The sequence below is a fragment of the Engystomops pustulosus genome, chromosome 6, assembly GCF_040894005.1.
Source record: "Engystomops pustulosus chromosome 6, aEngPut4.maternal, whole genome shotgun sequence".
NCBI classification, from domain to species: Eukaryota; Metazoa; Chordata; class Amphibia; order Anura; family Leptodactylidae; genus Engystomops; species Engystomops pustulosus.
This window is the reverse complement of record NC_092416.1, coordinates 141,505,016-141,527,719: the sequence shown is the minus strand read 5'-3', so window position 1 is coordinate 141,527,719 and position 22,704 is coordinate 141,505,016. Positions and strand designations below refer to the sequence as shown.

General features: G+C 41.6%; 4 protein-coding genes across 5 annotated transcripts; 1 reads left to right on the top strand and 3 right to left on the bottom strand.

Moving 5' to 3' along the window:
- Positions 1 to 1,156: 1,156 nt before the first annotated feature.
- On the bottom strand, positions 1,157 to 2,614 carry LOC140064494 (ADP-ribosylation factor 1-like 2). Its single transcript, XM_072111426.1, has one exon. It carries the CDS (start codon positions 2,382 to 2,384, stop codon positions 1,815 to 1,817), a length of 570 nt encoding a protein of 189 aa, XP_071967527.1. The 5' UTR covers positions 2,385 to 2,614; the 3' UTR covers positions 1,157 to 1,814.
- Positions 2,615 to 8,034: 5,420 nt separating this feature from the next.
- Positions 8,035 to 9,636, bottom strand: LOC140064495 (uncharacterized). 2 transcript variants are annotated; one of them, XM_072111427.1, is made up of 2 exons: positions 9,456 to 9,636; positions 8,035 to 9,190 (listed from the first exon to the last, which is right to left on the bottom strand). In XM_072111427.1, exon 2 carries the CDS (start codon positions 8,925 to 8,927, stop codon positions 8,358 to 8,360), a length of 570 nt encoding a protein of 189 aa, XP_071967528.1. In that variant the 5' UTR covers positions 8,928 to 9,190; positions 9,456 to 9,636; the 3' UTR covers positions 8,035 to 8,357. The 2 variants fall into 2 exon arrangements, with proteins under 2 accessions (XP_071967528.1, XP_071967529.1); XM_072111428.1 differs by having other exon boundaries at positions 8,035 to 9,186.
- Positions 9,637 to 12,602: 2,966 nt separating this feature from the next.
- On the bottom strand, positions 12,603 to 14,057 carry LOC140066103 (uncharacterized). The gene has a single exon (XM_072113650.1). The coding sequence runs from the start codon at positions 13,848 to 13,850 to the stop codon at positions 13,281 to 13,283; it is 570 nt and encodes a 189-aa protein (XP_071969751.1). The 5' UTR covers positions 13,851 to 14,057; the 3' UTR covers positions 12,603 to 13,280.
- Positions 14,058 to 19,579: 5,522 nt separating this feature from the next.
- Positions 19,580 to 20,519, top strand: LOC140066102 (uncharacterized). The gene has a single exon (XM_072113649.1). The coding sequence runs from the start codon at positions 19,716 to 19,718 to the stop codon at positions 20,259 to 20,261; it is 546 nt and encodes a 181-aa protein (XP_071969750.1). The 5' UTR covers positions 19,580 to 19,715; the 3' UTR covers positions 20,262 to 20,519.
- Positions 20,520 to 22,704: the final 2,185 nt, after the last annotated feature.

Genomic DNA, 22,704 nt, shown 5'->3' with positions numbered 1-22,704 from the left:
GTGGGATCTGGGCTGTATGAATATTATAGTCCCTACAAATCTGGATTTTATTTTCTACATATTGTACTAGAATTAAGCTTCTTGGGGAATGGAGGATGTGTCTATCCTGCTTTCTTTCAAACTGAGGTTTCAGGACCTTTTGAGGGCCTTCAAAGGTCCTGAAATGGCTCTTGTGCACATGCATACCTCCCATCTTTCGGACAAGAGAAAAAGGGACAAAAAGTCTCTCCCCTTTTTTATAATCCACGTTCTATGCCCCACCCACAAGCACAGTGTAATATAGACCTTAATGGCCCCCACATAGTAGAATGCCCCCTTCCTGTAGCCAACCCCCCTATGGGCCCGTATAAAACCCCCTAATGCAACTCGCCAACAAATAAAACCCCTCTTTAATTTTATCCTTCCTTTACATTTAGTTTTTCCACCTATTTATCTCCCCAAACTTATACGTAATACTATCTGTACTCCTACCCCTGCCACATGGTGTGGCCTCCTATTCTCCATCCTCCTCATACTGTGACCTCCTGTTCTCTATCCTTATCATTCTGTGGCCTCCTGTCCTCCAGCCTCCTCCTGTCCCCCTGTAGCCTCCAGTCCTCCAGCCTCCTCTTTTTGCCTCAAGTCCTCCTCCTGCAGCCCCCTGTCCTCCAGGCTCCTCATGTCCTCCAGTCTTCTCCTGTCCTCCAGGCTCCTCCTCCTATAGCCTCCTTCTGTAGCCTCCTGTCCTACAAACCTCCCCCACCTGCTGTCCTCCAGCCTCCTCATGTGTTCCCCTGTCCTCTATCCTGGTCCTGTGGCTATCTGTCCTCCAGCCTCCCCATAATAAATATATTATTATACATTATAAGGGGTTTCTTTTATGGGTGTATTAATAACAGTGCACCCACAGTAGCCAATAATGTCAAATTGCCACCCTAGTAGCCAATATAGTCTCATTGGCCCCTCAGTAGCCAACAGTCACAGTGGACCACAGTATCCAATGCAGTAATGGTGTCTCCACCGTAGCCACTATATTAGCGGTTCCCCCAGAGAAGCCAATTTTGTCACTGTGCCCTATAGTGCCAATAAAGTCATAATCCCCCACAGTAGTCATGAGTCTATACAATATGAAGAAAAAGCACAATAGTAATTTTCATATGTATATTTAATTTATTATATGCAATTTATTTATACATTACAATGCTTATCCTCTAAGAGGCAAATAAAAAGACAGAAAATTGTAAGGTGTGATACACACAATAAAGTATTAACCCCTTCACCATGCTATTGAAGTGTTTTTTTTGTTATGTAGGGGTAAAATGTCCTTGATACCTCCCAGTATTCATATTACTGTGTATATAACATCTCTGCGTTCATATACATTACTTTTAGCTATATTATCCCTCTTTGTGAGAATTTTTCAAAATTTAACACTTGAAGATATTGTATAAAAAATTTATAAATCTCATAACTAATTTCTCAAACATATCATATATTCATAATTCCCAGACATAACTGAGCAGCACATAATAGCATCATGACTTTTATAAACAATATGTAGTACTCTCTCTAATGGGGAGGAAATTAGAAATTGGAAAGTTATTGCAAAGTTAAAGGTTACACAAAAACTTTACATTCAGTTCCTTCTTCTCAGTTCTTACTGTCACCTGGAGCTGTCACCTGCAGCTTTGTTTTGCAGGCAATACAAGACATGGACTTTAGAAAGCTACCGAGACAGCATTATAATGTGGTAGAGTTCTCGGAATTGGGCCCAGAACAGGATGTTTCTTCAGACACAATTGGTCTTATCAAGTCACTTGGGCTGATTTCTTCTATCAGAACTTTTTATTCTTCTGAAATTCTTTCACCAAATTGGTGAGGACATCCATCCCCTCCACCAGTCCATCTCCTGTGGCCGCACAACAGCCCTGGACATGCCATTGGTGTCCTCTCATTTTCATAAGTCCCAATGATTCAGCTAAATCCATGGGTTTTCTGGCCCCTGGTAGATCTTGCTTATTGGCCATCACCACAAAGGGGACTCCTCTCATTTCATCATTTTCCAGAATGGCAATGAGCTCAGCCCTGGCCTCCTCAAATCTCTCAGGGTCAGCACTGTCCACCACAAAGACAAGCCCATCTGTGTTCATAAAGTAATGCTTCCACAGGGCTCTGATCTTGTCTTGACCTCCAACATCCCAAACGGTGAAGGTGACGTTACGAATGGGTTCCACAGTTTCGACATTGAATCCAACAGTGGGGATTGTACAGACCGTCTCATTCAGCTTCAGTTTATAGAGTAGAGTTGTCTTTCCAGCAGCATCAAGACCCAGAAGAAGAATCCGAGCCTTGGTTCCGGAGAAGTTCATAAGGGTTTGGTAAAGGCTGCTCAGGAGACCACCCATATCTGCTGCGATCAATGCTCCTCTCTTTAAGGATCTCTTGGGTCTGGAGTTTGTAGCTGTGAATGCTTCAGAAATGCTCTCTCACTATATATACACACACGCACGCTGTCCTTTTCCCAGCCAAACCCATGCTGCATAGCAACTGTGAACGCTCCCAGGGCATTTCCCGGTTGCTCCGTCACTCTGTGCTGTGTTGGAACTTTTCTCTACAACCAGTTGTTACATTGTCAGAAGTGAGAGCAGCACAGGAAGTAATCTCATTGTACTGCCCAGGTCACAGGGAAGATCCTGCCGTATAAGCAATACTGACGACTGCACCTTAACATAATGAATACATGCAGTCCCCTACTTACGGACTCCCGACTTACAGACAACCCATAGTTACAGACAGACCCCTCTGACCTCTGAAGAAGCTTTCTGAATGCTTTACTATAGTCCCAGATTGCAATAATCAGCTGTAAGGTGTCTGTAATGAAGCTTTATTGATATTCCTTAGTCCCATTACAGCAAAAAATGTTTAAACTCCAATTGTCACTGGGGCCAATTTTTTTTTTGTCTGGATCTACAATTATAAAATTGTATACAAATATACATACATACAAATTCAACTTAAGAACAAACCTCCGGACCCTATCTTGTACATAACCTGGGGACTGCCTGTAATGTGGTATTTAAAGGAAACCTGTCACCAGATTTTACCCCATTATACTACTAGCCCCCTCATGAAGTGTCCTTTCTATAATTCCCTCTTTAATGTGAAATCTAACCTTTCTATAATTCCCTCTTTATTGTGAAATCTCACCTGTTCACCTATAAAAGTCACCACTACCTGTTGGAGCAGCTCACAAGGATTCCTTCCCATCCTTTATCTAATAAATTCATACATTGATCATTCTAAAATCACCTTTTCTTTATTATGACATTTTCTGCTATACACACGTGAGAGACACAGACACCAGCTATACAAGTACCTGAAATGTTCTGCTATACACATGTGTAAGACACAGGTATCAGCTACACAAGTACCTAACATGTTCTTCTATACACATATGCGAGACACGGACATCAGCTACACAAGTACCTGGCATGTTCTGCTATACACATGTGAGAGATACAGACATCAGCTACACATGTACCTGACATGTTCTGCTATACACGTGTGAGACACTGACATCAGCTACAGAAATACCTGACATGTTCTGCTAAACACATACGTGAGACACAGACATCAGCTACATAAGTACCAAATATGCTTTGTTATACACGTGTGTGAGACACAAACATCAGCTACAAAAGTACCTGACATGTTCTGCTATACACATATGTGAGACACGGACATCAGCTACACAAGTACTTGACATGTTCTGCTATACACATGTGAGAGATACAGAAATCAGCTACACAAGTAGCTGACATGTTCTGCTACATACATGTGTGAGACACAGATATCAACTACACAAGTATCTGACATGTTCTGCTATACACATGTGTGAGACACAGACATCAGCTGCACAAGTACCTGACAAGTTCTGCTATACACATGTGTGAGATATAGACACCAGCTACACAAGTATTTGACATGTTCTGCTTAACACATACGTGAGACACAGACATCAGCTACATAAGTACCTAACATGTTCTGCTATACACATATGTGAGACACTGACATCAGCTACACAAGTACCTAATATGTTTTGCTATACACATGTGTGAGACACTGACATCAGCTACAGAAATACCTGACATGTTCTGCTAAACACATACGTGAGACACAGACATCAGCTACACAAGTACCTAACATGTTCTGCTATACACATGTGTGAAACACTGACATCAGCTACAGAAATACCTGACATGTTCTGCTAAACACATACGTGAGACACAGACATCAGCTACATAAGTACCTAACATGCTATGTTATACACGTGTGTGAGACACAGACATCAGCTACAAAAGTACCTGACATGTTCTGCTATACACATATGTGAGACACGGACATCAGCTACACAAGTACCTGACATGTTCTGCTACATACATGTGTGAGACACAGATATCAACTACACAAGTGTCTGACATGTTCTGCTATACACATGTGTGAGACACAAACATCAGCTGCACAAGTGCCTGACAAGTTCTGCTATACACATGTGTGAGATATAGACATCAGGTACACAAGTATTTGACATGTTCTGCTTAACACATACGTGAGACACAGACATCAGCTACACAAGTACCTAACATGTTCTGCTATACACATATGCGAGACACGGACATCAGCTACACAAGTACCTGCCATGTTCTGCTATACACATTTGAGAGATACAGAAATCAACTACACAAGTACCTGACATGTTCTGCTATACACATTTGAGAGATACAGAAATCAACTACACAAGTACCTGACATGTTCTGCTATACACATGTGAGACACAGACATCAGCTACACAAGTAGCTGACATGTTCTGCTATACACGTGAGAGACATAGACATCAACTAAACAAGTACCTACCATGTTCTACTATACACATGTGTGAGACACTGACATCAGCTACACAAATACCTGACATGTTCTGCTATACACATGGGGAGACACAGAAATCAGATACACAAGTAGATGACATGTTCTGCTATATACATGGGTGAGACACAGACATCAGCTACACAAGTATCTGACATGTTCTGCTATACACATATGTGAGACACAGACATCAGCTACACAAGTGCCTGACATATTCTGCTATACACATGTGTGAGAGGCACAGACATCAGTTACACAAGTGCCCGAAATGTTCTGCTATATGCATGTGTGAGACATAGACAACAGCTACACAAGTACCTGACATGTTCTACTATACAGATATATGAGACACGGACATCAGCTACACAAGTACCTGACATGTTCTGTTATACACATATGTGAGACACGGACATCAGCTACACAAGTACCTGACATGTTCTGCTATACACATGTGTGAGACATAGACATCATCTACACAAGTACCTAACATGTTCTGCTATACACATATGTGTGAGACACAGACATCAGCTACACAAGTACCTAACGTGTTCTGCTATACACATATTTGTGAGACACAGACATCAGCTACACAAGTACCTGAAATGTTCTGCTATACACATGTGAGAGACACAGACATCAGCTAAACAAGTACCTGAAATGTTCTGCTATACACATGTGAGAGACACAGACATCAGCTACACAAGTACCTGACATGTTCTGCTATACACATGTGTGAGACACAGACATTAGCTACACAAGTACCTGACATGTTTTGCTATTACATAGTTGCATCCTGGCGCAGTTGTATTTCTCCTATACACACACAGGCTGCAGGGGACGTGGCCACCAGCACCAGGAAGCACATGGAGGAGCCATTACACCATTATACCTCACATCATTATATAGGCTGTCAGTCATGTGTATAGGAGTATCTCATACACACACAGGATGCAGGGGGTGCCAGGACCATGAAGCACATGGAGGAGCCATTACACCATTATACAGGCTGTCAGTCATGTGTATAGGAGTATCTCATACACACACAGGATGCAGGGGGTGCCAGCACCAGGAAGCACATGGAGGAGCCATTACACCATTATACCTCACATCATTATACAGGCTGTCAGTCAGGCACTGGGGATGTGGCTGTACCTCCTACTCATGAATAAGCTGCAATGCTGAATATGATAATGACTCATTGGACCTCTCATTTGCATATAGCTTTAGTACTTGATTTCTTAAAGAGGTATTCCCAGTTTGGCAAATTAATGTAATTGTTTGTGTGATGAAAAATGTTTCCAATATACTTTCTGTATCAATTCCTCACTGTTTTCGAGAGCTCTGGTTGCTGTCATTCTGTAGAAATCTTCAATGTTTATTTCCAGTGGACAGAAATCTGACCATGGTCGCACAGGTGCACGGCTCGTTAGTATCACAGAGAGTAATCAGAGCTATGTGATATAACGAGCCGTGCACCTGTGTGACCATGGTCAGATTTCTGACCACTGGAAGTAATGAAGCTTTCTATAGCAGGACAGCAAGCTGAGATCTAGAAAACCATGAGGAATTGATATAGAAAGCATATTAGGAAATTGAATAACCTTTCATTACACAAACAATAGCAATTACTTGTTAAAATGGGAATACCTCTTTAAGTTCACAGGCATGTAGAGGGACAATGAAGGGATAGAGGCAATGCTCTCTAATGGCAGTTTTTGAAAATATATTTAGTTTGGGGGGTTATTTTGTCTGACGGGTTCTCTTTAAGTAAATAATAGGCATCCAGAGCTTCCCCATTGGTCATAGTGGGCAGAGAAGTCCATTTGTTAGTGTGGGTTGTCTTTAATTCTGGTGTTCTTAAACACTTCATGACCGCCCATCGTAAATGTATGTCGGGCAGTCATGAAGGTAAATATGGAGAGGGCTCACCGACCAAGCCCTCTCCATATGCATCGGGTGTCAGCTGTATAACACGGTGACCAGGGCACCTAACAGGCATGCTACAGAGCGCCGCCATCTTTAAATGGCGGTTGGAGCCCTCCTTGACGCCATTGAAGGCAGTGACAGCTGGGAGCCTATGAAAGGCTTCCATAGCTGTCATTAGGATTTTTATATTACAGTCTGTCTGAAATAGACTGTAATATAGAAGCAGTATATGTACAATATAGCTGTGTATACTGGGGCAGGCCGTGTATACTGGGGTGGACTGTATATACTGGAGGGCTTGTGTATACTGAGTTAGGCTGTGTATACTGGGGAGTCTGTGTATACTTGGGGAGGCTGTTTATATTGGGGGGCTGTGTATCTTGGGGGAGGCTGTATATACTGGGGGAGGCTGTATATACTGTCTATGGAGGATCTGTATATAAAAGCTGGATTTTAATTAAATTGGGTGGCCTTATATAGAGTACTCAATATAATTTAATTTGGGAGCATGTATATAGGGGCTGTTAAATAAATAAAGAGGGGAACTGTATATAAAATACAAACATGTATATAAATTAGCAGGGTGCTGTAGTTTAGGTGGTGTGATATACAGAATATAATAAATTGAGGGTGCTGTACATACTATAATTTATTTGAGGGACTATATAAAGAATGGTAGATAATATATATAGTGGATAATATATATTTAGGAACACAATCACATGGTAGTAGTGATCAGGCACCCAAGGGTTAAAGTACCCTTGGAGGTCTAAAAAGAGGTAAAAAAAAAAGCCAGTTACTGGCTTTACCCCTTGACGAAGGCAGCGAGCCGAAACGCGCGTCCGGGTGTCAGACATCAGGGTGGACGTGTGTACTTTGTGCCAGGTAATTATCCCATTTTGTAAACTTGCTCTTATGGGTAATGCCTGGCATCTAGACCTCTTATACACAACCATTGTTGTTCTTGTAATTTATTATTGTAGATTCTCATACATCACATCCCCCCCCCCCCCAATGTTTTATGTTGTTTTTCCAGCATAGCTGACATTTCTGTCTAAACCTTGCTTCACTGCATTTTAAATGATTGACTTCAATAAAATTAGAATTTTTGTACATTATCTATGGAATCTGGCCTTTTCTGTGTAGGTTTTGATTAATGTTCTAATTATAAAAGATTGTTTGATAGAAAAAGAACAATAGAAATGGTCATATTTTATTTCATTTATTTCATGCAATTAATTTATATCTTTAGATGATCATAAATATCGAATAGGAAACATAATGGCAGGAAATGATCACATGTAATGCACAGGATATTATCAACCCCATTACCATCCATTGAAATGTTTATTGTTATCTGGTTAGGAAATGTCCATAGTCACACTCTTGCATATGTGAGCCATGAGGTTTATCTCACTTTATGTTCTGGTCAATATAATGTGTTGAGTCTCATTTTTGCAGCTTTCCATTACTGTGATATTGGACGATTTCAGTCACCATAATTAAGACATTGCCTGTCATTGTCATTTTCAAAATGGCTTGGCCTTCTTAAATTCTTTCACCAAGTCAGTGAGTCTCTCCAGACCCTCCACAAGTCCATCTCCAGTGGTGGCACAACATCCCTGGACATGCCACTGGTGTCCTTTCATCTTCCTCAGCCTCAGCAATTCGGACAGTTCTCCAGGCTTCCTGGCCCCTGGTAGATCTTGCTTATTGGCCATCACCACAAAGGGAACTCCTCTCATTTCATCATTTTCCAGAATGGCAATGAGCTCAGCCCTGGCCTCCTCAAATCTCTCAGGGTCAGCACTGTCCACCACAAAGACAAGCCCATCTGTGTTCATAAAGTAATGCTTCCACAGGACTCTGATCTTGTCCTGACCTCCAACATCCCAAACGGTGAAGGTGACATTCCGCATGGGCTCCACAGTCTCTACATTGAACCCGATGGTTGGGATTGTAGTGACTGTCTCATTTAGCTTTAGCTTGTATAGGATGGTTGTCTTCCCAGCAGCATCCAGACCCAGCATCAGGATCCGGGCTTCGTATCCAGTGAACTTCATGAGGGTTTGATGGAGGGTGCTCAGGAGTAGACCCATACTTGTAGGGTGCTGTCTTCTCAGCTGGATCAATGATCAGTTTGCTCTTGTTCTTGTGCATTATTTTTTGCAGCCGTCACCTCTGTTTATATACAATCCTTTTAAGTGACAGTTTTCTCAGTGCTCATAGCAACCACTGAAACTCCTATCTAGTATTTCCTGGTTGCTCTGTCATTCTGTGTCGTGTTGGAAGATTTCACTACAACCTGTGATGACAGTGACTAGGGAGTGCTGCACGGGAAGTGAACGCTTGAATAACCTGTCTTTGAATACATACAACTTTAATATTATATTTATCAGTGAATGTAGAACAAAAAAAAAAGGAACTTCAAAAGGTTAAAACAGAACAATAACTATATAAATTCACTAACTGCAGTTCATGTAAGAAAAAGCTGCAGTGTAATGCAGCATTCAAGGGGTATTCCCACAAAGACAAGATTCTTTAATATACTCAGGGTAACAAAATAACACATTCTCTAATTCACTGTTACTAACAAGAATACAGCATTTAATAGATAAAATTCCAACCTGTCTTGGATATGACTGTAAATCTTCTCACTGTGTCACTGGTGCTCCTGCGACCCATGTCCCGGGTCACAGGCGCAACCGTGTGCCTCCCTGTGTCCCTGGTGCCCGGCTGCAGCGTCTCTCACCTCCCCTCATTCCAGTAGCAGACCCTGCACTCCTGCAAGCACGTTCACGACTCTAGGGCGCTTGTGCAATGGCTCTGTTAGATTTAAAGGGCCAGTGCTCCAATTACTGCCGCTAGCCACCCGTCTGCCCTGTTAAATGACAGCTTTTTCCTGTTTCCCCCGCCAGATCTTTTTGCCCTTATGTCATTGAGAAACATTCCCTGTCTGTTTGTGTATTACCCATAGTGACATCCTGAATTTGATAAAAATTCGCATATAAAACTCCAATATGGGACGCCAGCTGCACGTTCTCGCTCTTTTGTGAGTATGTTTTTAATCTAAATAAATCCTGAGTGTAAACTGTACTACGCTATCTGCGGGTGAATTTCTTCCAGCGATCTACCGCAACTTATGTTGCATACGGAGGAGGTCACAAGAAAAACGCAGGAGTGTTGGTCTGAATAGCGGTATATTCTTATCGGAGGATTCAGGAATTTGTGCTGGAGGAGTGTGAACTGCTCTATTTTGACATATTGGAAGAGAAGGACACACGGAAGCAAGGGAATCGGGAGCTCCGGTCAGAACTCATTTTCTATGTTTTACAATTTGGGTTTACTGGATCAACCCTTGACTGTTTGTAGCTCCATGAGAGAGGTGTGCAGCACATAGCTATTATTGCTGTATTTTTAACTTCAAGTGAAGCTGGATTTCTCCTCTCTGTACCATTCCCAGTGTAATGGACAAGTGGAGAGAGTTAATCAGACTCTAGGCTGCTATCTTCGCCATTTTGCCTCCACACAAACAGGACGACTGGTCCACCCTGTTGGCACAGGCAGATTTTTCCTACAATTCCTTGGACTCTGAATCTCCTGGAATCTCCGCTTTCCCTTCTTCATTGTCTATGGACAACACCTACTCCCACCTCTTCCTCTTTCTGTGCCTTCTGATGTTCCTGCCGTGGAAAAGTCCACCTGGGAGCAGACTCTTCTTACCCTACTTCAGGTATCTGCTTGTTCCAAAACTCAGGCCGACAAAAAACGCAGGCCCCCTCATATGTTCTCTCTGGGGGATAAAGTGTGACTGTCCTCCAGGTATTTCGGGCTGAAGATTACAAGCTTTAAACTTATTTCCTGGGTCCATTTGAGGTTCTGAAGCCACCTCCTGTTCCTGATGTTCCACTGGAGCAGGAGGTGTTGTCCACTGGTAACAATCCTCCAACCTTCCGCCGCACACTCTCTGCCCCGACATGCCTAAAATGGGTCAGAAAACTGTTGGGGAGGCAGAGATTCATGTGCCATAACACTGACAGAGAAGGCATAATGAATGTCCCCTATCTTAGAACAGAAGTAACCCAACAGATAGTACAAGGAACCACATTTATCAAAAACAGTGCAACTATGTGCAGTTTGCCTGTGGAGTGTGCAGAGTGCGCCAGATGCATGAATTGTGTTGCGTTGGGTATAGTGCAAATACATTGGGGGTCATTTACTAAGGGCCCGATTCGCGATGTCTTCCCGACATGTTACCCGAATATTTCCGATTTGCGCCGATTTCCCCTGAATTGCCCTGGGATTTTGGCACACGCGATCAGATTGTGGCGCATCGGCGCTGGCATGCACCCGACGGAAACCGGGGGGCGAGGCCGAACGAAAACCTGACGGATTCGGAAAAACCGCCGCATTTAAAGAAAAATAAGTGTCACGGAGCTTGCACTTACCTTCACTCAGCCCGGCTCAGTGTATTCCAGTGCGTTCCGGGGAACTTCAGCGCAGCAACGCCACCTGGTGGACGTCGGAGGAACTGCCTTAATAAATCCCGGCCGGACCCGAATCCAGCGCAGAGAACGCGCCGCTGGATCACGAATGGACCGGGTAAGTAAATCTGCCCCATTGTGCAAGCAGTTTGCACTGAAAAGAATGTTAGCAGGCAGCCGACTGCAAGGTAGGTGCAGTGCGGCCATGACAGGCCGGGATGGGAGGAAAGGAAAATTATGGGAGGAGTAGTTAAAGGTTGGTGGAATATTAGTGTGAGATGATAGGTGGGTTTGAATTGGGGGAGGAGATAGTGGGGGGTTTATATAGGGGGCCCAGCAAGGGTAGCCATCTTCGTGGCACTAGAAAATTGTACTACCTACCCTCCCGTAGTTCTTGTTTGTATTGGGGACACTCATGTGATTTTGGGAGTCGAGATACAAGTAGTTATTTCCTCTGTCAGGTGGGGTAGTAGCTAGGTTAGCATAGGATGTGAGGGCGGGGCGGGTTTCATGGCAACACTAATCACAATTTTTTAAAGTTGATAATAAGTTGATTATAAAATATGGTGGTGGTTGTTCAAGTCTGGAAGTTAAGAGGTGATTTATGCCTGGATCCTTCATGGGGTGGCTCCCCTTTAGGACCTGGTTGGTTTTTTACTAAGTTACCTCTGCTCTCACCAAGGGCTAGGAGGCGGCTACTGGTTTTGGTAGTTGTGGCACAAGCCTGTTTTCTGAGTATCCATAATTAAAGTAAAGGACTGGACTAAATTCTTGTAAGAACTATCGGTGACAATTACTGTATTGGGTCTGTTGTCAAGAACTCAGCTCAATTGTTGCATTATTTGTGTATTAATAAAGTTTGTCTCTTTCAGATTGTAAACATTTTCAATAAAGGCTGTGACCAATCACCGTCTAACTTATATGAAGTTGTCTGTATTGTTATTTTAGTTAGGGGTTGGTCAGGCAGATTCTTTTCCTTTCCTTTTTGTCCCATTTTTCCCAAGTCAGGAATTGCCTGGGTCATGTGGAAAGTCAGACAGAAAGCTGGTGCAGGGGCTTTAATAAAGCATTGTGGAAAAGGATCTAGTATAACTTGTAATATATTAATATTAATGTTTATCTTATTAAATGAATACATTACTTTACATCTCAGAAAAACCCTTTCATTATTATTATTCCTAAAATGTTCTAATAATAAAAGATTGTTTGATATAATTAAATCTAATGGAAAAAGTAGAATAACAATGTTCATATTTCAGATATATTTCATTTATTTCATGCAAACAATTAAATCATTAAATGATTATGCTCAAGATAGCAAATATAATGGCAGGAAATGATCACATGTGATACACAGGATATTATATGTTACCATCCCTTAAAGTATTTATTATTATGTGGATATGAAATGTCCGTAGTCACACTCCTGTATATGTGCGACATAAAGTTTAGCTCACTTTGTTGTTCAATTGTTTTGTTCTGGTCATTATTGTTGTTGTTTTTTAAGAAAGCTACATTTTGCAGCTTTCCATTACTGTGGACTTAGAAGATTTGAGTCACCATAATCAAGACATAGGGGCACATTTACTAAGGGTCGCGTGGTGCACTTTTGCGCGTTCTTCAAGGTCTTGCACAGGTATTTAAGAAGTGTCTGTGCTGGGATTATGTAGCACGCAACCCTTTTGTGGCGCACCTGCGCTGGCTTCCATGTGACACAAATTAGGGGGTGGACTGATTCGGACCGAGTGCCGTATTTATCTTTCAAATTGTGTTGCACACCCCTATGTTAAAGATGTACCAAAAAGGATGGTGGACTGTGTTCTCCAGTGCTGGGAAGCGAAACATTCATGAATCTGGCGCACAATCTTAGCGAAACGCCGCACGCTGCATTATACATGAACAATGCACTTTAAGTGAACTCAAGTGACTTTGTAAGTAAATGTGCCCCATTGCCCGTGGTTGTCATTTTCAAAATGGCTTGGCCTTCTTAAATTCTTTCACGAAGTCAGCGAGCCTCCCCAGACCCTCCACAAGTCCATCTCCAGTGGTGGCACAACATCCCTGGACATGCCACTGTTTCTCTTTTATGTTCCTCAGCCTCAGCAATTCAGACAATTCTTCTGGTTTCATGGCACCTGGTAGATCTTGCTTATTTGCCATCACCACAAAGGGGACTCCTCTCATTTTTTCATTTTCTAAAATGATAGTGAGTTCTGCCATGGCCTCCTCAAATCTCTCATGGTCCGCACTGTCCACCACAAAGATAAGCCCATCTGTGTTCACAATGTAATGTATCCACAGGGCTCTGATCTTCTCCTGACTTGCAGTGTCCCAAACTGTGAAGGTAACATTCTGCATGGGTTCAAGAGTCTCTACATTGAACCCGATGGTGGGGATTGTAGCGACTGTCTCATTTAGCTTTAGCTTGTATAGGATGGTTGTCTTCCCAGCAGCATCCAGACCCAGCATCAGGATCCGGGCTTCGTATCCAGTGAACTTCATGAGGGTTTGATGGAGGGTGCTCAGGAGTAGGCCCATACTTGTAGGGTGCTGTCTTCTCAGCTTTATCAATGAGTTTGCTCTTCTTTTTGTGAATTATTCTTGCAGCCGTCACCTCTGTTTATATACAATCCTTTTAAGTGACACTTCTATCAGTGCTCATAGCAACCACTGAAACTCCTATCTAGTATTTCCTGATTACTCTGTCATTCTGTGTCGTGTTGGAAGATTTCACTACAGCCTGTAATGACAGTGACTAGGGAGTGCTGCACGGGAAGTGAATAACCTGTCTTTGAATACATACAACTTTAATGTAATCAGAGAAGGGTGAACAGAATTTTTTTTAAGATTAAAAAGGAACAAAAACTAAATATGAGTCACTGCAAACATTGCACATCATGTGCAGAAAATCTAAAGTGTAATACAGAGGCATTAAAGTGAACTTGGAAAAAGTATATAAGTGATTAAAATATCACTTATAAGTATATAAGTAAGAATAAGCATAAAAAATAATTTAAAAAAATATAAAAAACACATATAAAAGCCGCATACAAATCCATGTAAAAAACGCACTACATTGAACACAAATCTGCACCAAAACACACACATAAAAACTTGTCCACATGTATTTTCAATACCAGTTACCATACATTCCTATACTCAAGATATGGCTCCTGCACAGCCGCGCTGACTACAAATCCCATAATGCCTCCGACACAGGACACTATATGGAGCGGTGGTTTCTGCAGCTCAGGAGGAGGAATGTGCAGCATGCGACATCACCATTGTACAGTCATGGCCATAAGTTTTGAGAATGACACATATATTATATTTTCACATGATCTGTTGCCCTCTGGTTTGTCAGATGTTTTTATCACATACAGAAATACAAGTGCAATCATATTATGAGTAACAAAAGCTTTTATTAACAGTTAGAATGAGTTAATGCAGCAAGTCAATATTTGCAGTATTGACCCTTCTTCTTCAGGACCTCTGCAATTCTCCCTGGCAGCTTTCAATCATCTTCTGGACAACATCCTGACTGATAGCCGTCCATTCTTGCACAATCAATGCTTGCATTTTGTCACAATTTGTTGGTTTTTGTTTGTCCACCCGTCTCTTGATGATTGACCACAAGTTCTCATTGGGATTAAGATCTGGGGAGTTTCCAAGCCATGGACCCCAAATCTCTATGTTTTGTTCCCTGAGCCATTTAGTTATCACCTTAGCTTTATGGCAAGGTGCTACATCATGCTGGAAAAGGCATTGTTGATCACCATACTGCTCTTGGACGGTTGGGAGAAGTTGCTCTTGGAGGACATTCTGGTCCCATTCTTTATTCATGGATGAGTTTTAGGCAAGACTGTGAGAGAGCCGATTCCCTTGGCTGAGAAGCCGCCCCTCACATGAATGGTTGCAGGATGCTTTACAGTTGGCATGAGACAAGACTGGTGGTATCGCTTTCCTTGTCTTCTCCGAACAAGCTGTTTTCCAGATGTTCCAAACAATCGGAAAGGGGATTCATCAGAGAAAATGACTTTACCCCAGTCCTCAGCCGTCCACTCCCTGTACTTTTTGCAGAGTATCAGTCTGTCCCTGATGTTTTTTCTGGAGAGAAGTGGCTTCCTTGACACCAGGCCTTGCTCCAAGAGTCTCTGCCTCACAGTGCGTGCAGATGCACTCACACCTGCCTGCTGCCATTCCTGAGCAAGCTCTGCACTGCTGGTAGCCCAATCCCGTAGCTGAAACACAAGAGATGGTCCTGGCGCTTGCTGGTCCTTCTTGTACACACAAGAGGTGGACCAGCACTGCCCAACAATAACCACTGATCAAAACATGCCAAAATATGTAATCAAAAGCCACAAAAAGAACAGAGGCATGAAAAATAGATCAAGCAAATAATATCATTATTGATAGAAAAATACACCACAAAACATGCTTAAAAACCTTTAAAAATTGTGAACGAAGTCACAAATGAATGACATCCTCGGGAAAGTACTGAACACATGATAATGTGCACTGTTCCCGGAACGCCAGCTCCCCCTACTAGTATAGTATGCTGCAATGTACAGAAATAAATATTATAATCAAAATCAAATCTTTTGACAAGTCCATACAAATGCAAGATAACAACAAAAAGAGAGGTGAAACACAATAATGGATGGACACACAATTCAAGGATCAGCACAAAACCATGTACAAATAAGAAAATTGTATACCTAAATGCTCAGGCCATGAGAGCGGGGTGCTGGGGAAAGATGCCCTTCTTGGACGCCCTGGAGCCTTTTTGTCAACAATGGAACCTCTCTCCTTGAATTCCTTGATGATGCGATAGATTGATGACTGAAGTACAATCTTTCTAGCTGCGATGCTCTTCCCTGTTAGGGCAGTTTTCTGCAGTGCAATGATTACTGCACGTGTTTCTTTAGGGATAACCATGGTTAACAGAAGAGAAACAATGATGCCAAGCACCAGTCTCCTTTTACAGTGTCCAGTGGTGTGATTCTTATTTAGTCATGACAGATTAATCTCCAGCCCTGTCCTCATCAACACCCACACCTGTGTTACTGGAGCAATCACTGAAACAATGTTAGCTGCTCCTTTAAAGGCAGGCCTGCAATGAAGTTGAAATGTGTTTTGGGGAGAAAAGTTCATTTTAAAGGCAAATATTGACTATGCAATTAATTGCTGTTAAGCTGATCACTCTTTATAACATTCTGGAGTATATGCAAATTGCCATTATAAAACCTGATGCAGTAGACTTTGTAAAAATTAACATTTGTATCACTCTCAAAACTTTTGGCCATGACTGTAGTTCTGCCTGGTTTCTGGCATCTTGTGTGACTGGGCAGTAATTAGGAAATAATAATAAACACTTACTGACCTGGAGCCCAATTGGCCCCTTTTAACCCCTTAATACTCTGCGCTGTAGCTCTACAGCGGAGAAGTGCAGGGAGTGTATGAAGAGTGTATGAAGAGTCCTCTTCATACAAGGGTGGGAGTTGTTGCATATTGCAGCAAACCCCCACCGCTATTAACCCTTCCGTTGCAAAGTCGCCGGCGGCATTTAAAAGACGGCGGAGCGTGGGCGCCGCCATCTTTATTCCGATCGTCGCTCCCCCAAACGTCATGGGGCGGCGGCGATCGGTTGCCATGGTAGCCTTGGGTCTTCGTTTGACCTGAGGCTAAATGGCTTCTGCAGATTCCTTACAATGAGCCAGTGGCTCATTGTAATGAATAACATGCAAAAATGCCATATATTGCAATACAGAAGTATTGCAGTATATGGTAGGAATGATCAGACCAGCTAGGGTTAATGTACCCTAGATGGTCTAAGAAATAGTGAAAAAAAAGAAAAAAAAGTTAAAAAAAAGAAAAAAAAATTAATAAAATATTAAAAGTTCAAATCACCCCCCTTTCCCTAGAACTAATATAAAACACAATAAATAGTAAAAATCACAGACACATTAGGTATCGCCGCCTCCCAAAATGCCCGATCTATCAAAATATAAAAACCGTTATTGACGGCGGTGACCTCCGAGACGGGAAATGGCGCCCAAATGTCCGAAATGCGACTTTTACACCTTTTTACATCGCATAAAAAATGGAATAAAAAGTGATCAAAATGTTGCACAGACCTCACAATGGCAGCAATGAAAACGTTGGCTCATTTCGCCAAAAAATTACACCTCACACATCTCCGTGCACCAAAGTATGAAAAAGTTATTAGTGTCATATTTGAAAATGTATTAAAACGCAATAAAACCTATATAAATTTGGTATCACCGCGATCGCACCGAACCAAAGAATAAAGTAGGCGTGTTATTTGGAGTGCACAGTCAAAGTCGTAAAAACTGATCCCACAAGACCGTGAGATGCGTTTTTTTTTTCAATTTTTCCACATTTGGAATTTTTTTCCAGCTTCACAGTACACGGTATATTAAAATATATAACATTACGGGAAAGTAAAATTTGTTACGCACAAAATAAGCCTTCACACAGGTCTGTACACGTAAAAATGAAAAAGTTATGGATTTTTGAAGGTGGAGAGTGAGAAATGAGCGAAAAAACCCTGCGTCCTTAAAAGCATTGCTTAACCATTCTCAATTGTGGGTTGACTCGGGGTCGGCCACAGCTTTATTAAAGTCATTAATAATTTAACCATTTCTTTATTTGAATATATATACACACTTTTAACCCCTTAACGACTTGGCCCTTCTTATTTTTTTCACTTCCATTTTCCACTCACCACTTTCAAAAATCTATAACTTTTTTATTTTTCCACATGAAGACATTGCATAGTGACAGTATTTAATATTCCATGGCATGTACTAGGAAGCGGGAAATAATTCCAAATTCAGTGAAAATGGTGAAAAAACGCATTTGCAGCGATTTCTTGTGGGCTTGGATTTTACGTCTTTCACTGCGCGCCCTAAATGACATGTCTACTTTATTCTTTGGGTTGGTACGATTATAGGGATACCAAATTTGTATAGGTTTTATAATGTTTTCATACGTTTACAAAAATTAAAACCTCCTGTACAATTTGTTTTTTTTTTTATTTTGCCATCTTCTGACGCCAATTACTTTTTCATACTTTGGTGTACAGAGCTGTGGGTGGTGTCATTTTTTGGTGACTTTTGATGGCATTTTCATTGCTATAATTTTTAGGACTGTGCAACCTTTTGATCACTTTTTATTGATTTTTTTTATATTTTTCAAAATGGCAAAAAAGTGCCTTTTTCGACTTTGGGCGCTATTTTCCCTTACTGGGTGAAAAACCGTTATCATATTTTGATAGATCGAGCATTTTTGGACGCCGCAAAATCATAAATGTGTTTATGATTTTTACTGTTTATTTATATTTATATCCGTTCTAGGGAAAGGGGGGTGATTTGAATTTTTAGGTTTTTTTATTATAATTTTTTTAACTTTTTTTTTATTTCTATTTTTACTATTTTTCAGACTCCCTTCTTTAACCCTAGGTTGTCTGATCGATCCTCTCACAGCTATTTTGTGACCGCGCCTTCAATGTACCATGTGAACATGGCTTTAGAGCGCCAGGTTCCTTATAATTTGTTGCACTAGAAGCAACAAACATAAAAACTTATTTGCATATTCTCTCTCCCAAAATGCTCAGTGTACCATGCATGGCCTTCAAGGGGACACTGTAAAAGCAATATCCTTAAAGGGAAGTTGTTGCCAAAATTGTCTTGATTTATTAAAACAAGATAACAAAGTGTATGACTTGGTTTTTAATTTCTGGAGATTTTGTCTTCTTTTATTTTCTGACTATTTTCATGGGGGTTTCCATCTCATCTGAGCTCTAGTAACAGAATTTAGCAATGAGTGTTATCCAGTGCAATGTAAGATTTATGTATATATTTCATGAGCAATGTAATCTCTGTATAAACTGTATATATATAAGCAATGTAATAGCTCTCTATTATGTAAAAGCAATGTGTATATATAGATATATGAAAGCAACATATTCTCTCTATATACATACAGTATATTTTCCATTAGTAATGTAATATGTGTGGGTGTATATATATGTTTATTAGCAATCTAAACTCTGTCTCTATAATGTATAAGCAAGTTATTCTGTTTGTATGCGGTTGTGATGAAAGGGTTAATTTCTCTCGCCTACACTCAGCCTTTGTTCAGTCTTTTGAAATCTTACAACAAAGTTCAATGCTGTCAATGAGTTCATCTGAACTAATAAAGCTTTTTGTTGTCCAGGTTTATTGGCGAGGCTGCAGAGTGGAGCACGGAGAGTATTACATATCACGTAGATGACGGGGAGGAAGCAGGAAGAGAACCACGTGATCATCATGTCATACGCCTGAGCCCGTTACTATGTCCCTCTCCTTCCTCTATAGACTGTAGTACAGCACTCCGTCTATGGGAACCCTGGTAAGCAGAGTGCAGGGGCTGTGTGGGAGATCACATCCCAGGAAAGCTTCAATTGTAATCATTGGACCTCATGGAAGTGGCAAAACCACATTACTGTACAGACTGAAGCTAAACAAAGCTGTGGAAACTATACCGACACCTACTTACATTGTGGAGACTTTGATCTTTGAGGACATTATACTTTTAGTTTGGGATGTCAGTTTAGGAGCCATGGGAGGGCCCTTAAAAAAACATTTTCTGGAAGGTCGCCAAGGCTTTTTGTATGTGGTAGACAGTACAGATAGTGAGACATTTTCCGACGCCAGGGATGAGCTATTCTACAATATCAATCTGGACTTGCCATTTATAGTACTGGCCAACAAGCAGGATCTGGATGGGGCTTGTAGACCTTCTGAACTTGTGCATCATCTTAAACTTGACACACTCCGGGCTAGAAAGTGGGATGTGTGTGGCTGCTCTGGCATTACTGGGGAAGGCGTCCACGAGGCTCTTGAGAAACTGTGCAAAATGATAGCGGAAGCAGAAAACCAATAGTGTTAACCTGTGGTTAAGGAGTGGACATTAGGGACATCGCCTAATGACCCTGCCCACCGCAGATTGGTAAAGGAGTCACTGACCAAAGCACCTTGGAACAGGAAACCAACATTCCCGGATTATGCTGTATTACCTGCTAATCCCTTGGATCCCTCGTAAGGACTTGTAAACCTGGGGGTCATTTATTATGTATGTCTTTAAATAAAGGGTTAGAAGAAAGCAGTGCCTGATTCTCTGCTACTTATGTTCCATGGTAGCCTCTAACTTTCTTGTCTCTTTTGACAAACAGGTAATTCCCAATTATCGGCTGCAGTGCGTCTCGAGGGATTATGAAGTAGAGACCTCTAAGGAATCCAGAGCGAACGCTTTTCCCCTGTTTTAAGCAACTGTGGCATGTTAAAATGTGCAATGTCCCTTAATAGTAATGTTACCATATTTTCTGGCAGGTCTGGGCGTATTATATGATCCTTAACTTTTCCAGTTGGGTTTATGGTAAAAATAAAAACAAATCAGCAATTTGTGCCATTTATTGAGGGTTTTAGAAGGTTTTTTGACACTTTTATGATTTAAACGTCAAAAAGGACACAGCCTCGCAAAAGGAAGCTGTGCAAGTGTTTGACCCTCAATAGACTTCCAACATCATGACTACATAACAGCGCCCTCCACCAGCACTGATGTTGCCTTGTTAACAAGAGAACTGTCTAGAGGGATAGCTTATAACTACTTTGATGCAATTTATTGTGACCACGGTACCTAAGGCTGGCGCCACACGTGGCGCTTTGTCTGCGCTTGCAAACGGAGACAAAGTCGCGCCCACCGGGGCGGGCCTCGGCCCGATTGCATCAGCGTTTTAATTTAACGCGAAACACCGGCGGCTCGTTCCCGATCGCAGGCGTTTCTATAGAAACACCAATGCGATCGGGCCGAGGCCCGCCCCGGTGGGCGCGACTTTGTCTGCATTTGCAAGCGCAGACAAAGCGCCATGTGTGGCGCCAGCCTAAGACGTTTATATTGCTGATTTGTGTCTATTTATGCACACGTTTAGTGTGTACCCTGAAAAAACTTGGCAGACATGTTTGCCCCTGTCTGCTCTGTATACACTGTATTTTAAATAAATTCACTCCTGCTTCTGCAATTCAAGTGGGAAGAGAGGAACCAGTGCACGTATGAATACATCCAATGTATATGCTTGGAAAGCTCCAGAAGGCATCTTTTGTGCACTCACTGCTTTCCCCGGCAGGAGCTGCAGAGGCTGAAGGACCTGTGATGACATCATGGTAACAGTGACAACACAGACCTGCATCTGTGAGGTGAGGGGGGAGTGACATAACAGGGGCCAGGGAAGGGGGAGCTGTGTGTATACAGGAGGGGGGGCAGTGTGTATACAGGGGGGCAGTGTGTATACAGGAGGAGGGGGGCAGTGTGTATACAGGAGGGGGGGCAGTGTGTATACATAAGAAAAAATATTCATGTCTGGTATCCCCGTAATCGTATCGACCCATAGAATAAAGATAACAGGATTATTAGGCGTTACGGTGAACACAAAAAAAAAAAAAAGTAAAAAATCCAGTACAGAATTGATGCTTTTCTACTCATGACCTCAAAAAAAGTTCCAAAATTTTCAACAATAGGTGATACCAACCCCAAAATGGTAACACTGGAAAAAGCATCTCGTCCCGCAAAAAAAATGCCGTCACATGGCCCAAATAACGGAAAAGCGAAAATGTTATAGCCTTCAAAAGGGGGCAACCAGAAAACTAAAATCCTGGCAGCTGCAGGGTGCTCCTTCCCTTCTGCGCCTCGCTGTGCCCCCATAACACAAGTAATGTCCACATGTGGGGGGTCTCTGCACTCAGGAGAAATTGTAGAACAAATTTTATGGTGAGTTTTCTCTTTTTATCTTTTGGAAATGTGTAAATTTTAGGGCTAAATGAACGTATAACCGACAAAATTTGACCATTCTAAATTTCACCGCCATTTTGATTCAATTACTATGAAGATCTCAAGGGGTTAACAATCTTTGTAAATGCTGTTTCTGATAGCTTGAGGGGTGCAGATTTGAAAATGGGTTGGTTATATGGGGGGTTTTGTTGCTAAATATGTAAAATTTGATTTCAAACAGTATTTATCCCCAAAATAGTAAATTCCGAAAATACGGAAAATCGCTATTCGATTTGTAGGCCGCGTGACGTCAAAATAAATTATCCAAACATTTCAAAAATTATGAAAATGTAAAGTAGACAAATGGGAAATGTTATTCGGCAAGTTATTTAGGTGGTAAATTTATCTGCCTGAAAACGCGGTGATTTGAATTTCGAAAATAACAAATTTTTCTAAAAATTCATCATTTTTTTCTTTTTTTTGTAAATAAACGCAAAACGTATCAGCCAAAATTTACCACTAAAATGAAGTACAACATGTGGGGAAAAAACAATCTCAGAAT